Source organism: Diaporthe amygdali, assembly GCF_026229845.1.
Source record: "Diaporthe amygdali strain CAA958 chromosome Unknown NODE_19_length_847323_cov_64_739301, whole genome shotgun sequence".
NCBI lineage: Eukaryota > Fungi > Ascomycota > Sordariomycetes > Diaporthales > Diaporthaceae > Diaporthe > Diaporthe amygdali.
Window position 1 is genome coordinate 14,017 of NW_026517039.1, and position 15,812 is coordinate 29,828.

At 51.9% G+C, this 15,812-nt stretch overlaps 4 protein-coding genes across 4 annotated transcripts; 3 read left to right on the plus strand and 1 right to left on the minus strand.

Moving 5' to 3' along the window:
- Positions 1–2,567: 2,567 nt before the first annotated feature.
- On the plus strand, positions 2,568–4,811 carry J7T55_010351 (uncharacterized protein; the record flags this gene model as incomplete). The annotated part of the gene is made up of 2 exons (XM_053144885.1): positions 2,568–3,084; positions 3,139–4,811. 2 exons carry the CDS (start codon positions 2,568–2,570, stop codon positions 4,809–4,811), a joined length of 2,190 nt encoding a protein of 729 aa, XP_052992199.1.
- A 1,452-nt stretch (positions 4,812–6,263) lies between these two features.
- J7T55_010352 (uncharacterized protein) lies at positions 6,264–10,640 on the minus strand (the record flags this gene model as incomplete). The annotated part of the gene is made up of 12 exons (XM_053144886.1): positions 6,264–7,417; positions 7,470–7,708; positions 8,750–8,915; positions 9,169–9,303; positions 9,353–9,395; positions 9,450–9,518; positions 9,584–9,657; positions 9,715–10,132; positions 10,192–10,229; positions 10,280–10,323; positions 10,454–10,569; positions 10,623–10,640. 12 exons carry the CDS (start codon positions 10,638–10,640, stop codon positions 6,264–6,266), a joined length of 2,514 nt encoding a protein of 837 aa, XP_052992200.1.
- Positions 10,641–10,702: 62 nt separating this feature from the next.
- J7T55_010353 (lactoylglutathione lyase) lies at positions 10,703–13,067 on the plus strand (the record flags this gene model as incomplete). The annotated part of the gene is made up of 5 exons (XM_053144887.1): positions 10,703–11,338; positions 11,547–11,652; positions 11,908–12,169; positions 12,410–12,601; positions 12,659–13,067. 5 exons carry the CDS (start codon positions 10,703–10,705, stop codon positions 13,065–13,067), a joined length of 1,605 nt encoding a protein of 534 aa, XP_052992201.1.
- An 835-nt stretch (positions 13,068–13,902) lies between these two features.
- J7T55_010354 (uncharacterized protein) lies at positions 13,903–15,572 on the plus strand (the record flags this gene model as incomplete). Its single annotated transcript, XM_053144888.1, has 2 exons — positions 13,903–14,174; positions 14,243–15,572. 2 exons carry the CDS (start codon positions 13,903–13,905, stop codon positions 15,570–15,572), a joined length of 1,602 nt encoding a protein of 533 aa, XP_052992202.1.
- Between the last annotated feature and the right edge of the window lie 240 nt (positions 15,573–15,812).

Sequence of the window (15,812 nt, forward strand, 5' to 3'; positions counted from 1 at the left end):
AAGCACGTATATGGAGGACAAAGGATTCTGCTTCTCGTTCGACTCTCGTGTATGTGCGTCTGTGGAGACGCTTTAACCCTGTTCTATCTCGGAATCCCGAAAGCTGTTGTCGCGAGACATTCGTATTTCATGCATGGTCTCATTACCGGGACGCTCAGAGGAGGAATGCATCTGCGCCGAGAGCATCTGGTTCAGTTGCACAGCGCGTAAGTAATTTTAACGCCACTATTCTGTGCAATTACGTGATACCGTCAAGTCTTCAGTATTCTGGACAGCTTTTGTACAAAAGCAAGCCCTGCACGTTCAAGTGTTTCGTGCTTACAATAGTTCTGGCCCGCAGATCTGCGGCCCGCATGATCATCAGCTATCAGATCCCCCAACTTTATTTTGGCGTATTGTTTATTCTGTCGTCTGTGTGAAGCCACCACCCATTCCTAGCTGTGGCGTTCACCCGTCATATTGACGTGATCCCATGAGACTTGGCCTTCTATGCTAATCAAAGTCGAATGAGTATCTCTGGATGGCCACATGCGGTCAGAAGGTCACAAGGCCCATCCTCATGTTCATTGGCGCAGCTTATCAGTGCTCCTCCCCACACGCCGAAATGATCCAGTTGAACCCACAACGCCAAGACCCGTGGCTCACCATCCGAGCACCTTCACGTTGCATCTCCGTCCGCAGCGAATACCCTGTCATGCGTACCAGTTTGCGGACCAGGATAAGCTTTTGATCATGGGTTCAGGTACCAGCGTCCAAACACATATAGTGTGCGTAGGATCCTATATAGCATCTCTATCAGTTTCTCCTTTCGCTGGTCGAGCCATAGAGAGCGATTTACAAGCCACACCTACCAACAGGTGATCGGTGGTTAGGGGTCTGCAGCCTCTACGAACTCTGACCCTTTGGTAGGAAAATAGCCCTGGCTATAGTGCAGCACTCAAGGCGCTGTGTCAGTCACGGTCGAAGGGGCGCCACACCTCTTGTGCAATGGACAACATGCCGCGGTCGACGTTTACCCCATCTCATTTATGAATCATTATGCTCTGCTCGCAAAGCTCATACAAGAAACACCTGGTTGCCGTCCTCGACCGGGAATGTTGGCGTGACCAAGGCTCGCAACCTTATGTGCGGTCCTCACCAGTCTATGCACAGCCTTCAACGCAATCTGAAACCAATCAGGGGCGATGAGAATAGGTCTGATATAGATTTCAAGCGGTGCTGGAGACTGATTGACTCGTTGTTAGTCATGAACACAACACTGTAAATTCGTGGTCTTCGTTGGAGCTGTGGCCGCGAAGCGGTCGAATCGGAAAATAAATTCCAAACTCACTTGACGTACAATAGGTCAGGATATGCATGTTCGCGAGTATATAACGATACCCATCATATCTCATTCCAGATAATCATCATCGAAGCGAATAACAAAAGACCGTCTTGTGTCTTCTAGATGGGATGTACCGTAGTCGGTGGTTGAGGAGGCGCCAAGTTGTCTTGGCACTCGCTGAGACGGAGCACCCTTTGTTGAGCATGATGATTGATGCCCTGATCGATTTGTACGTGGTGAGCGACGAGGTAGCCTTTTAGGAAAGCTAGGGGTGATGCCAGGTAACGTACAGCGCAGGTGGCTGGTGTGCTGGACTGCGGGTCGGTGTAATTGTCGATACAGCGTTCGGTCCTCCATAGATGTCGCTAAGTACCAGCATGTCGATCTATGTAGACATGTCAACCGGCACACTATACAGTGCTTATATATCAGAGTAAGTAAGCATAGCTTCTGTGCCTACGATTGGCTCAACGTGGGCTTGACCATCGCCGTTATTTGGGAGCGCCCTGCCCCTTATGTCAAATTCAAACCATCTTAAAATCAGCCGCATGCGTTGTCAGTTTCCGTGCCACATCAGCTGGCCAAGTCTCTATCAATTGGCCTCGGATCGCCCTACTCGATTTTATTTACCTGCTGCGGGCGATGGTCCACGTATCTTTGCTTCCCACTGTCCCACTATTTATGTGACGTACAATTTATTCAGCGAAATGAGTGAGACATCGAGGCTGCTCACTTATCTACCCAGGTACCTTGTTAGGTACAAGCTGATCTACGTATGGCAAGTACCGAGTCTGACGAGACATTTTGAGCACTTGAGGGAGGGATCAGACCGGTCTCTTGGCAAGGCGCATGATCAATCCTCGAGCTGCTAATTACGTACATATTTGTAGGCATCCCCCTCAGCTTTGCCTGTTCGTCTCTTACAAGCCAAATAGTAACAACGCCCCATGGAGGAAATTCGGTGTTGTCGGCCATCGGACAAGGAGGGGCTGATGCCGATGGGTGGAGGGGCAGCACCAGGAGCTGAGAATATCGTTGCTGTGATTGGCCTGTAACTCCAGCTGGGCAGTGACATAATCTTGCATGTGTTATCGGACCCCTGCCAGCTGTGGAGCTGCCGTGCTACCTTGATGTCTAGCTATCACCTTGCTGCTGACTGACCTCCAATGCCCGACTCATTGGGAGATTTTTTTTGTCGACAAAGACAAGACACGATCGTCCATTGTCAACACCGAGCCTCATGATGCGGGGCGCATCGTTGCGGCAGCTCAGGCTGTTGCATGGCTCTGCTGGTGCCCCCTATGCGAGGCAATTGGGTCTGTCCGTGTCGTTGTCGCGTCAGGAACAGTCACTGGGAGCTGTCGACGCGGTGAGGACATGCATGCGGTCCTGCAGCTCGAGGCCGGGCCGAGGCCACGATGTCGGCACAACCAACCTCACACCATACGCTCACTTGCAACCAACACGGCGACGGCATCTGAGCACCTCTGCAGCCCAGGGCGAGGAGGCTGGTCACGGGAAGGACGAGGATACAGGCACCTACAGCGAAGCTGATCATGAACACGCCGTCATCTCGACTTTCGACCTGTTCTCCATCGGCATCGGGCCCTCCTCATCTCACACTGTCGGGCCAATGCGAGCTGGGAACATCTTTGTGACGGATCTCCTTGAGGCTGGTCTACTGCACAAGGTCCACAAGATTCGAATCTCCATCTATGGCAGCTTGGCCCTCACCGGTGAGGGCCACATGACTCCGTCTGGTACGTCCATCTCCTGACTGCATCAACGCTAAAGTGGTGACTGATCCCTCTCAGCCTTGGTCCTGGGCCTCGAGAGTGCCGATGTGGAATCCGTTGACACCGCCTACGTGCCTGCTCGTTTCGCTGAGATCAAGGCCACCAAGAAACTGTTCCTAGGTCAGGGCCTTCCCGGCGGCAAGGGCAAGGAGATCGACTTTGACTACGACACAGAGTTCGTCTGGGAATGGGGCCGAAAACTGCCCATGCACAGCAATGGAATGAGGTTCATGGTCTTCGATGAGCACGGCGACATGCTGGCAACCAATGACCTCTTTAGCGTTGGCGGCGGCTTCGTCGTCAACGGAGCTTTATCCACTTCAGCATCTCACAAGGAGCCATCCATCTCGATGGACAAAGATTCGGGCGCTCCAACACCAGGAACACACCCGAAGGATCTGGGGGAAAACCTGTTTTACAAAGAAATTAGACGGTCCGACGCGGCTGGCGACCGAAGAAGTGGTATAGAGGTCAAGCCAAAGGAAGATGCAAAGCTCTTAGAGTCAGGTCAGGCTGAGGACCAGGCCGTCGTCGTCTCTTCAGGGGGAGATGCACAGCATGTGGCAGGATTAGAGGACGACACCGGCGGCGCGACACAGCCAAGTCACCCCTTCCGAGATGCGACCAGTCTCTTGGCTCTCTGCCACAAGCACAACCTCACCATTGCGCAATTGGTCTACGAAAATGAAAAGAGTCACGGATATACTGATGAGGAGATTTATACTAAGATCATGCGCATTTGGCACGTCATGGACCACAGTATCCTCGAAGGCGTGCAAGCCTCCGCCGATACGACGCTTCCGGGATCTCTGAACCTGCATCGACGCGCACCAGCCTTGTACAAGCGACTCACCCGCGGTCTATACCCGGCAAGCGCACACAAAATCGCCTCTGCTGCCGAAGCCCCTGGGCAGAGCAGACTGGAAGGCACGACTGGCATGTCCGGGTCTACAAATCTGACCTCGACGGCAACAACACAGTCAAAGATTACGACGATTCCAAAGCGCGGCCCGCCCCGTGTCCACGGCTCCTTCAGCCACCCAGTCATGCCGTCTCCTCTGCGCCGCACCGAGTTCCCGGCGATGGACTACCTGGCCGTCTACGCCATGGCAGTCAACGAGACCAACGCAGCCGGCGGCCGGATAGTGACGGCCCCGACCAACGGCGCCGCGGGGATCATCCCAGCCGTGCTGAAATACACGGTCGAGTTCATCAGCGACGACCCGGAGCGCGACATCATGACCTTCCTGCTGACCTCCGCCGCCATCGGCATGCTCTACAAGCGGGGCGCCACCATCTCCGCCGCCGAGGGCGGCTGCATGGCCGAGGTGGGCGTCGCCTGCTCCATGGCCGCGGGCGCCTTCGCAGCCTGCATGGGCGCCAGCCCGGAGACGATCGAGCAGGCCGCCGAGATCGGCATCGAGCACAACCTGGGCCTGACGTGCGACCCCATCGGCGGGCTGGTGCAGGCGCCCTGCATCGAGCGCAACGCCCTCGGCGCCATCAAGGCCATCTCCAGCGCCAACCTGGCCCTCAGCAGCTCCGGCACCGCCAAGGTGCGCCTCGACGATGCCATCCGCGCCATGAGGCTCACCGCGCAGGGCATGCGGAATGAGTTCAAGGAGACTAGCCTGAGCGGACTTGCTACGAGCGTGCCGTTTAATATCCCCGTCAGTGTGCCTGACTGTTGATTGGCTGTGAATGGGACCGTCTTTCGTGGGTTTTCGTGTATAGACTGGGAAATGGGCCTGCTGATGAGTAGAAAATGTGTGCGGGAATTGAATTTTGGCGTTTGGTCTGGCTTTAAAAGAAATCAGTGCTCAATAGACGGGGCGAGGAGGCGATTCTGCCTGTCCCACAAAGATCTTATACATCAAGAATGCGACTATCCTGAACGTTGTTTCTCCATCCTGTCACTGAGTGCCAGTGAGTCGTGACCATGACGGCTATGGATATGTATAGCCTTGGTCATGTATATCTCTAGACGAATTTCGGTGAGTATTGAAAACAATACCAGGAAGATACAAGTGACTAATGCCCACATGGGGTATATAAAGACGTCCTGCCTCATTGTAGGAGGTTCAGGACGCAATCAACCTCAAGACAAGGACTCGAATCAAGATCCTGTGAGCAATCTAAGAGCAAAACTGCAACGCGAAATAATACTCGAGGCCTGTTGAGAAGAAGGTCTCGAGAGGTAAGCTGTAGCATCCTCAGATTCCATGCTCCAAGAACCGCTACTAACGTACCATAAGGACACTGTCAGTGAAACATCGACTCTACACGTCCATCGACAAGCCATTACATATCTCGATATGAGCGCCTCCGCGTCCACAAGCCTTCCCGCTGGACACGGTCTACCGCCTCAGGATCCGTGTAGAACCTGCCACAAGGATATCGAACGCCCGTGTGCAATAAAGGTAGAGATGGACTGCCCCGAGTGCGCCCATGCAGTTGTACGATGTGACGCTTGCGATGGTTCAGGACTTCACCCCGTGGTCCTGTTTGACGGAAGTCAGGGGGACTGCAACGCCTGTGCTGCCTCAGGCATAATGACAAGCTGCATTGAATGCCGCGGCCGATCGCCCGAGCGCGAGAATTGTTTCAGGTGCGGAGGAAGAGACTGCTATCTCTGTGAGAGGTGTCTGGGGTCCCGCCGCGTCAAATTTTTCAACCGGTTCTGCCGGGGCGAAGGCCAGGGAATGGGCACACGTCGGCACCCCAATGCGAGGAACTTTCCACAATGTGACTGGAGTGAACAGGACATTATGAATACGGACCGATCTCTGGCTTAGGATAGAGGCTACTGCGCAGGCGGCAAAGCCGACAGCGGCTGGGGACGACAGTGGCGCGGATGCAGTACGGCGCTCACTTATGGAACTGGCTACGTCTTTAAGGGGGAGATGAGGGTACGAAATTTGGAAATCAATCATTTTCTTACAAAACATTGAACGCCTCCTATCCAGCTGAAATCTTCGCTCGGCACCCGTGAACTAAGCGCGTCAAGTGTTCCTGGTTCATATACCCAGCTGGGTCATCTGCAGGCCTGATCTGTTGGAGCATTCCATTCCAGGGCAAAAGAAATCCAAGACGAGGGGCGTGCGATCATATCGCAACCCCCGTGTGGCTCATCTCGAAGGAATTTAGCCGACTTTGACGCCATACGGCGTCGAGAATACGTCGTTTGGGTCAATGGACGCCTTGATCTTCTGCAAACGCGCGAGGTTCGGGCCCCAATACTTCTGTTGTGGTACAAAGCCAGATGGCAAGCTGGTGTAGCCGGCGTACGACAGATATCTTTCAGGCTCGTTGCCCTGAATCTCGAGGACCGCCTTTTCGATGAACATTCGCGTCGTCTCGTTGGTGGGTGAATCCGTGATTGCGTATGGCGTGAAGAAGTATGATACTTCGCGATGGGGCAGAGAGGTTGCATCGATGGCCACGTCGCCGACCGCCCCTCCGTACAGGTCGATCAAGGCAAACCACCTGTCAGATCCCGCATCAGCGGTCTGGATGTGCTGAAACATATTGTCGATGCTCGTATTGCTGGGGAGGGTCGAGCGGGTAATGCACGTGTCCAGCGCCGCAAAGTAGGACTGTGCAGGAAACATGGATGAAATGCTGTCAAAAGTGCGGTTCATGTGCTCCATCCAACTCAGTCCTGCCACGACCGTACCATTGGTGATACCAGGAATGCGCGCCTCTAGATTGATGCGGTTGAAGTCGGATTCCGGGCCGAAAAAGGCCCCGGCGATCTGGATTTGATCCTTCGAGACCACTACGGCGGCAGAGAATCGACGGTCGAGATCAACGTCATTGGTGATTTGATGGAAGGCTTTAAATGATGCAGACAAATTGGCAGGGCTTGTCGACGCTACGGTAAAACCAAAGTTGAGAACCTCTTTGGGTTCCGGTTTGGTTTTGAACGTGAACTGGGTCACGATCCCAAAGCTGGCGCCGGCTCCACGGATGGCCCAGAAAAGGTCTGGATGTTGGGTTGACGACGTGCGCACAATGGTTCCGTTTGCGAGGACCACTTCTGCATCTTGCATGGCGTCCAGGGTTGTGCCTTCGAGGCGGGAATGCAGTCCAAGGCCACCGACCGTAGCGTGCCCTCCGATGCCGACAGTGGGAGAAGATCCATGGGGCATATACCTCCCATTGGCGGCGTGCAGCTTCTCGGCGATGTCCTTCAGCTTGTTACCTGGGCCTACTTGAGCAAGTCCCGTTGATTCGACTTGGACACTCGAGAGATACATCAAGTCGATAACAATAGCTCCATTAGCACCGCCAAGGGCTGCAAGACTTAGTCTAAAGGCCACGCTGTTTAGGGATCTGAGTTGAAATACCTTTGTTTGTGTAATCGTGACCACCACTCCTGGCTTGCACCTTGTAACCGTACGAGGCAGCGCACTGGACGATAGCTGCGGTTTGCTTTGTAGATTTTGGGTAGGTGACCGCGAAGGGCTCGTACGGAAGGTTGAGGTTGTATGGGCGGACGTCGGTCTCATAGAACTTGGGCTCATCGGCGAATTTAACCTGCGAAGTTTTGCCTTCGACAGCTTTGACAAGACAGTCCCGCGGGTCTCTGTTTGTTAAAATGGTTCCCTCAACCGGAACAAGTATTCCGGCTATGGCCAGAGCTGCAACGACTATTCGGGCGACATGCCCAGATCCGGGGGTCGGCGTGTTTAACATCTCGTTGACGCACTTGATGAATTTCGATATTGCAGCCTGAGAAATTTAAAAGGAGAGCCCAGGAGTCGAATTGGTGTCTTGCTGATTGGATGACATTATTCCAATGAAGTTGGGGTGCTTCGTTTTATAGACACCCTGATGGCATCTCAAAAGTCCGTCCATGGTTCGGTGGCGGAGACCAAGCAGCTTTCTCTCCTCGCATTTTACGGCCCCCGACTTCGATTGGTATTATCTGTTTCTTGAACTTTTGCCGCGTATATTTACAAGCTACTGGATATGGAAGTCGTCTTGCCAAGGCGTTCGCCAGGGTCAATTGGCTTATGCAAAGCCTACTATTGAACTATATTTGGGATATCCTTCCTCACTATCAATGTACTGTCGTACATTTGGCCAAGCGATGTCACGGCCGAGTGACCCGGCCGAGCGACCCGGCCGAGCGACGGGGTCCGGCGATCTCGGGGCCCGGCTTGTTTCTAATACAATGAAAACCCCAGCAAGAACAAAATCTCAGGCGTCCAGGTCTTGTAAGTCGTTGAAGTCCCTTCCTTTTGAGTAAGCGGGCAGTGTCGTGTGATGATCACGGCGATTTTGGTAGTTATGCTCGGTTTGGGGTAGGGCTATTCGATCACGAAAGGGAAGTGTGGTGTCCCCGTCAATATCTAGGGTTTAAGAAAGCATTGCACGGCGATGGGCTCACTGTAAAGAAAGTCCAAAAAGGTTGACGAGTTTTATTTCGAATTCATCTTTGTGACAGTGTAACTTGTTTACACTTCCTTACCGACTATCTAGACGGTGCAAATATATGGAAACCTCATCCAAGCTGATGCGTGATTCAGGAACTCAAAAGAAAAGCCGTAGTGCCTAGCGTCTAGAGAAGCCATCGCGGACAAGCTTGCTCCCCATCAAAGTATCCCAATGGTGGCAAGCATACATCTGGGTGTTTGAGAGACTGATCTCTGACTTTCCCCGACCAAAGACATCCGCATCGTACGCTGCTATAGCTGGGGCAAGATCTTTCCCTTCATTAATGACGTCGACGAGCGTCCGCACGCATAGACCCGCATCCTCAAGGGCGTTGTTCAGACCCTGGGCGCGGTCTAGTTATACATTAGCTCAGATCAACAGGACACAGGGAAGTCTCGCTCACAAGGCACCATAGGATGCGCTGCATCTCCCGCAAGTATGACTCGGCCTCGGAAGTTATTCCAAGGCTGTATTTTAGTCCATGAACCAAACTAAACCTCATTAATGTCTCAGACTATTTTTCTTCCAAACTTTCGTCACTCACGTGGTCAATGGGAAGATGAGTATCTGGGTTTACCCAATCTGCCACTGTCTTGAAGGGCTCACAGTAGTGCGATCCGAGCTTTTTGAAAAGACGCATACGCTCCTCCTGGCTTGCTGGGTAGCCTGCATCTGTCCAGTATGAGAATGAAATTTGGAAAATCCACATCTCAGGATGGTCGGGGTCCTTGATGTCGCCAACTGATCAATGTTAGAACTGTGCATGATGGTAGCGCAATAAACCCCATACCTGTCATGAAAAAGTAGGTCTTTTGCTCGGGATGAGGAGCCAACTATGCCATGTCAACGGTCAACTATTTCAGTGAACAAAATCCTTTAGTACGCACTGTTGCCACTGGATGAATTTGACTGCGGACATGTAAGGCCTGATCCGCGGTGAAAGTTGCCCCGAAATTCTGTATCATTAGCTCAGTCAAGGCAAAGTATAAAAAGACTTCACCTGGTTGGTTGGTACACTTACAAATACGACAATTGGCGCGGGCTCCAGTTGAGACTCCCCTTCAGGGACGGTACTACTGCGCACTTTGCTCCGGGCTGAGACAAAAGTCAGCATACAACGAGAGCTACAATTTTGCACACGCAGTAGCTTACGTCCGTCAGCTCCGACTAGGTAGGCCCCTTTCCAGACCTCCTCCCCGCCATTGAACGAAGCAATTACAGTGCTATTCTCTACGGAGAAAGCATGCAATTCTTTGCCAAATCGGACGTTCAAGCCGGTGCGTAGGAGATCTCTGAGTCGACCACGGTGAACACGCCTCGGTCCCTCAGCCTCGACATGAGTGATCAGGTCTCCTGTCTTTCCGTTGTACAGCGGGATCGTCTTGGAAAATTGGTCAGAGACTTCGGTGAATGGATCCGTCTGGGCATTCTTCAGATGCGCAAAAATCTCAGGAGGAAGACAGGCTTCCACATTGTAAGTAGACCAATGCAGTGCCATTCCCCAGACGCCAGCTCTGTCCTGATACTTGTCGAAAGGCTGCTTCTCGAACACTTCAACTGGTATACCAGCCTTATGATGCATTAGGATAACGTGCAATAACAGCTGGATTATTCGGGGAGCACGCTCACCTTCTTCAGTCCTTGGGCGATTAACAGGCCAGTGGCACCTAAATGAATGGGTTATTGCCAAGTCACGGATAACCAGCTGTAGGCTTACCAGCGCCAATGATCAGAACACGGCGGCTCTCGTCATGTGCCATGCTGGCAAATAATTTCAGTATTTTTGTCAATTCTTCGGCGTGAAAGTGTAAACAGTACGGAATGGAGCCTGTCAAGTACCGAAGTTCTAGACACATTTGGAAAGATCTCAAGAAACACTGATCTTTTATACCTTCGCTTCTGGAGCTTGTCGCTGCTTACGAATTCGGAGCTCGTTGGAGCTCGTTGCGGATGCCGATGGAGAGCGAGACTCACTCGCAGCTCATGCAGTCGGATGTTCGCCTTTTGCTAAATGACCGACATCGCGCGAGCCAACGCGAACATTATCTTTTCATACTTACACATGTCTTCATAAACATCCTTCCTTCAGCTTTCTGATAACTGATCAATTTCTGAATCAAAATATCCTAACTTGAACATCATGCAATCGAGTCACCTTGATTCAGGCCGATCATGGCCCGAGCCAGTTGCTGGTGTTTTCCATGTCGGCGGACACTACGAAGATCCACCTTTGCGCAGCACGGATCCATCCATCGGCATCAACTTGAACCACATAATGATACGTATCAGAGACCCTGAGCGAAGCCTACACTTTTATAGAGATCTTATGGGCATGCGAACTGTCTGGACGATGAACACGGGTCCATTCACAATCTACTATTTGGGATACCCCTCTACAGATGCTGAAAGGAATGATCTGGACACTTGGGCAGAACGCACTTCCGATATTAATACCCTCACTCGTTGCAAGGGCCTCTTGGAACTTAAACATATTCACGGGTCCGAAAAGCCGGTGGAGGAAGGTGGGGTTGAGATCTCTAACGGCAATACTCCCCCAAATATGGGTTTTGGTCACTTGGGGTTCACCGTTCCAGATGTTCGGCGCACCGTCGACAGACTCAGAGCTGCGGGAGTTCGTGTACTTAAGGAGACGGATTTCAATGGTCGTGCAAGTATTCCGTTGACAGAGTGGGAAAGGCAGCGTGGTGTGGGTGTCGAGGACATGGTGGAAACCTACAAGAACACAATCAAGCAAGTCGCCATGGTTGCAGACCCGGTAAGTTCTTCTATGTACCTTGTTGATGAAATAAGGCTGACCAAATGTGGGAAGGATGGCTATTTTGTCGAGTTAGTACCTCAAAATATGCATTGAAAACAACCGGGAAATTGGTAACTTTCAGGAAACCCGTTTCTAAAACCAATTCATGGGGGGGGGGGGGGCTGGGGAGGGAGGGATTAAGGAACATGGTTTCTAACGAAATTAGTCCATTGAGAGAAAAGCCACAGAAGTGCCCAACTCCTTATACGCCGTCATTGTATGGCTTCTGAGACGCTCTAGTCACTTCATATCGTTGAAACGAGAAAGCCAAGGTCAAAATACCACACATAGAATTTAAAACTAGCAAAAATGTTACTTGTGGAAATTTCAGCACATTGTATACCGCAACCCCAGGCTTGCTTTGTCAGATGGCCTTGGCATGTTACCTCGAAGGATTCCTCGGCAAGAAGTCATTCTACCCATCTTCACACCGCACTATCTTACGTCTCCAGCACGACGCTGAGGAATCGTCTGAAGCGGCATCTCTCGCACTCAAAAACATAGAATGGCTAAAATGAACGACACAGCGACCGCTAATAGCCCCTTCTTTACGGTTCTGCCGCCCGAGCTGCGCGTCTCCATCCTCACTGCCGCCCTGGGCGGCAGGACTTTGCACATACAGCAGTGCCAGCCAGAGTCGCTACAATCGCAGATGGAGGCTCCGACTTTTGTACCTCAGGTATCACGCGGGGCTCTCGGCACTGCGAAGCAGCGGCTCGGAAGACTGTTCAGAGCGAAGACGAAGGAGAAGAGGAAGGCGACACGACCAGCTCGGCGCCCGATAAAATGGTGCGGGCGTGTCTGCCGCCGACAGCCCGACGTTTCACCAGCCCAAGACAGCTGTGTAGGTAATCTGGCGGAACGTCTGCGAGGGGGTGGGTGCTCATGCGGAAGTCCACCCGAGCTCGCCGTTGGGGTCATTGGCTGGCTTCTTACTTGCCGGCGTGCGTAAGTACACATCAACCACTACCTGTTCTATGAATCCGAGGCTCTGGTTGGCTTTGCCTGCGCTGACAGCTAACCTGATAGGCACGATGAGGGTATTACAATCCTCTACAGTAGCAACACTTTCCACGTCCGTACCACCAGCATGGGCCTGCTTGGACGTCTCGTACCGCAGATCCCTGCAACCATCCTGTCACGAATCACCTCGGTGGAGTGCGTTATGGAGGAGTTATTCAGAGGCTACAAGGACTATCACGCCTTGGAACCGGCGGAAAGGTGTGAAGGACACATGTTGGAACGCACGATGTCTAATATTCCCCGCCTTATGCCAAGCCTGCAGAAGTTTTATATCGGGTTCTGGCCCGATACGTGTCTGCTGCTTCGCTGTGAATACGGTAGTACCCTTGCTTACGAGTGCACCAAGTACTTTGCGAGTCTGATGGAGGCTATGGCCCTCCAATTCGCGCAGATGGGAAGGACTTGCGACCTTGAGCTGGGACTCCCCTCAACGCCGTTCGAGCGTTATCACTTTGAAGCTAGCAAGCACGGCCGCAACACTGGGCTTCCGAACTGGAAGCCGGAATTTTCGAGCATGTGCTCCTACCATCCGAGACTACGTCTTTTCCAGCCTGCTCAAAGCCGCAAACCAGGGCCAGAATTGGGAATTGATGGGGGAGGAGGCTCTGACGTTGGATACTGGATTAGCATGTCCCAGCAGGACAATCTTCAATGCAGGTCCTGAATCCCCCAGGGCATGATTTGAACAGAAGGTATAATAACGATAATCTCATACGCCTCGCTGGTTTGAAAACCTATACTGCTGTCAAACAAATGCGGACAAGAAAACGTACTCTCCTGTTCTCTTCATAATTCATTTCCAAAAGGAATTTACTTTTACACACAAATATCCCCGTGGACCATTGGTATTGACGAATTGCGGTCGCATGATTATATTTCCGATGCCAATAGAACACACCAAGATCACACCCTACGAGGACTGCGGCACAGGCCATGTTTGCGACTGCTGCATTCAATCCCTATGACCAAGGACCGAGTCTCGGAGACTTTGTCAGGGACCGTTGAGATCCACATCCCAACTTTGTAAACGGATGAAGGCAACGTGTTCCTTTACAAATATTTTCCTAATGCACTACAAAGGAACTTTAGGTGACACGGAAGCTGTACCATAGTTTTGATCCATACACGTAATGTCGACAGTACGCCAGCACGTCTCTATTGTCTATTTGAGACGTTGAATATAATCAATCGATCAAGCGGTCGATCAATCCGAGATAGCTACGTAGACTTATACACTAGACCAATACAATTATTACACTGATACATTGGATACTACACATTGGGCGGTGATCATTGCCGAATCCCCAATTAAGTGGAACATTCCCAGCTGAACCAATTCTGGGTTGAGTTTCTGGGACTAGGTGGGGCACAGCGGCTCCTGCTCCGCTTTTGATATGAGGTGACTGACCAGACTCAAGAGTCAAGTTGCCAGCACTGAATGAAGATATCAAAAAGACCTTACCGTACATATGCACATTCGCATTCCAAAACCATATACAATGGCGCTTGTCAGAAAATCAGAGGATTCCATCTTACCCATGCAGGGCATGCCTGCAGAATCCACGTTCGAGGCGACTCACCTGCCGCCACAGAGCTTCCCCGCGACAAAATATGCGGTGGAAGAAGCGGCTGCCCTGAAAAGGGGTGACTGGCCGCCTTTCAGCTACTGGGAAGACTACAAGCCGATAATTAGAAGATTGTACATCGACGAGAACAGAACACTCCAAGAAGTGATCGAGATCTTGGAGAATGAGTTTGATTTCAAAGCAACGTATGTCTGCCCCTCCAGCTGTAGCATTGGCAGCATCAGCAGGGTACAGGTGTAACTCAACCTCACAGGGCGAAGATGTATAAGAGGAGATTTCGAATCTGGGGCTGGCGGAAGAACATCAGATTCAATTCAGATATAGACACCAGCAGAGTGCAAGAAGTTATCAACAGCAGACGCCCGGAAGACGCTGGTGATCTCGAGGCCGAGAAGGTCCTTTTAGCCAATGGGCAACTTGTCGATATTGGCCGTCTTCACCAACATCTACGGCGGAAAAGACGATATAAGGAGATGCAACTCGCCATCAGAATCAACCAGCCCGACATATTCTATAACAGCGAGGCAATCTTCTACAGCGTCCGATCGCATACCTTGGGTCGATACCAAGGGAAAATCAAAGGTGTAACAGATGCTCTTGACCTCTTCGCACGGGAGGAGCCCATAACCGGCCGGTGGCTCAGGTTTACCGATAAAATCAAGGACCTCATGCAGCAGCAAAATCTAGGCGAAGCCATCGTCCAAATGCGCCGAGCACCAGAAGAGGTCGCCGCCATGGTCCAGACAGAGCCAACCGCCCTTTTCGTCAACCTCTTCATGTACATTTTGAAACTTTGCGACTACCCTGCTATCACCCCCGCCGAGTCCAGGCAAGTCAGGCTAGTTGTGAAGTCGCTTTTTCATTACGCCGCGTCCCTCTTATTCTCCGGCTCCCCAGGCCTTCAAACCTCACACCCGCTACAAGTAATAATCAAGGGCCTTGCTACTGCTCCAGACAGCGATTTGAGTGAGATTGCGTCCAGAGCGTGGATGGTAACTTGCCAGTCCTGGGCAGAGCTTGTTTTTCTAGATTGCTCATCCGCTGTGAGCAAGGGATCCGTGATTCAATGGCTTGAAATTGGCGACCAGGGAGTCAAGGATGGCATGTGGTTCTCTAGAATCATCGAGGGAATAATTGACGGGACGATGGCCAGCTGTGAAGCAGCGTACGACAAGCGCGACATCAGATGCATCGAAGCATTGCAAAGCAAAGCCGAGTTGATAATTTATACCAATATGGCCAAACGGCTGGATTGCCACCTAGACCCGAGACTCGAGGAGCTGTACCTGCAAATCTTGAACAGGGGAGCTCAAGGAGCTCGGAGGGCTGATGCTCTGAATTTCCTTGCCGAAAGTCATCGAGCACGTGGGGAATGGGATATGGCGGAAACGTATGCGCGGTTGTGTCGTGCACAAATGGATAGCAACGGGGAAAAGCCAAGTTCTGTTGTGCTCGAAGAGATGCCCAGCACCCTACTAAGCAAGGAGCTTCAGGAAGACTCCAAGATTAAAGTTAATTATCACGAACCAGGTTCTGGTGGGAGTTCAAGCTCAGAGAACTCAATCAATAACAGGAAAAGGTAGTTATAGTGTCGCTTTGATACGTTTCAAACAATTCATCGGTCAGGTGTCTTGCTACAAGGACCAGCTAGCGTGCGGGTGTTTTGCCATTAGCCAAGGTACAAGGAGGCCGAAGGGATAGAAATGAAGGGCCGAGGAGGAGAAGGGAGGGCAGCTCAAGCGCCCGAGAAGTATTTATTGAGGGGAGTCGACCTCAATGCCGAGCGTCTGATACCTAAGGGCCCAGGGCGGAGGAATATGGCG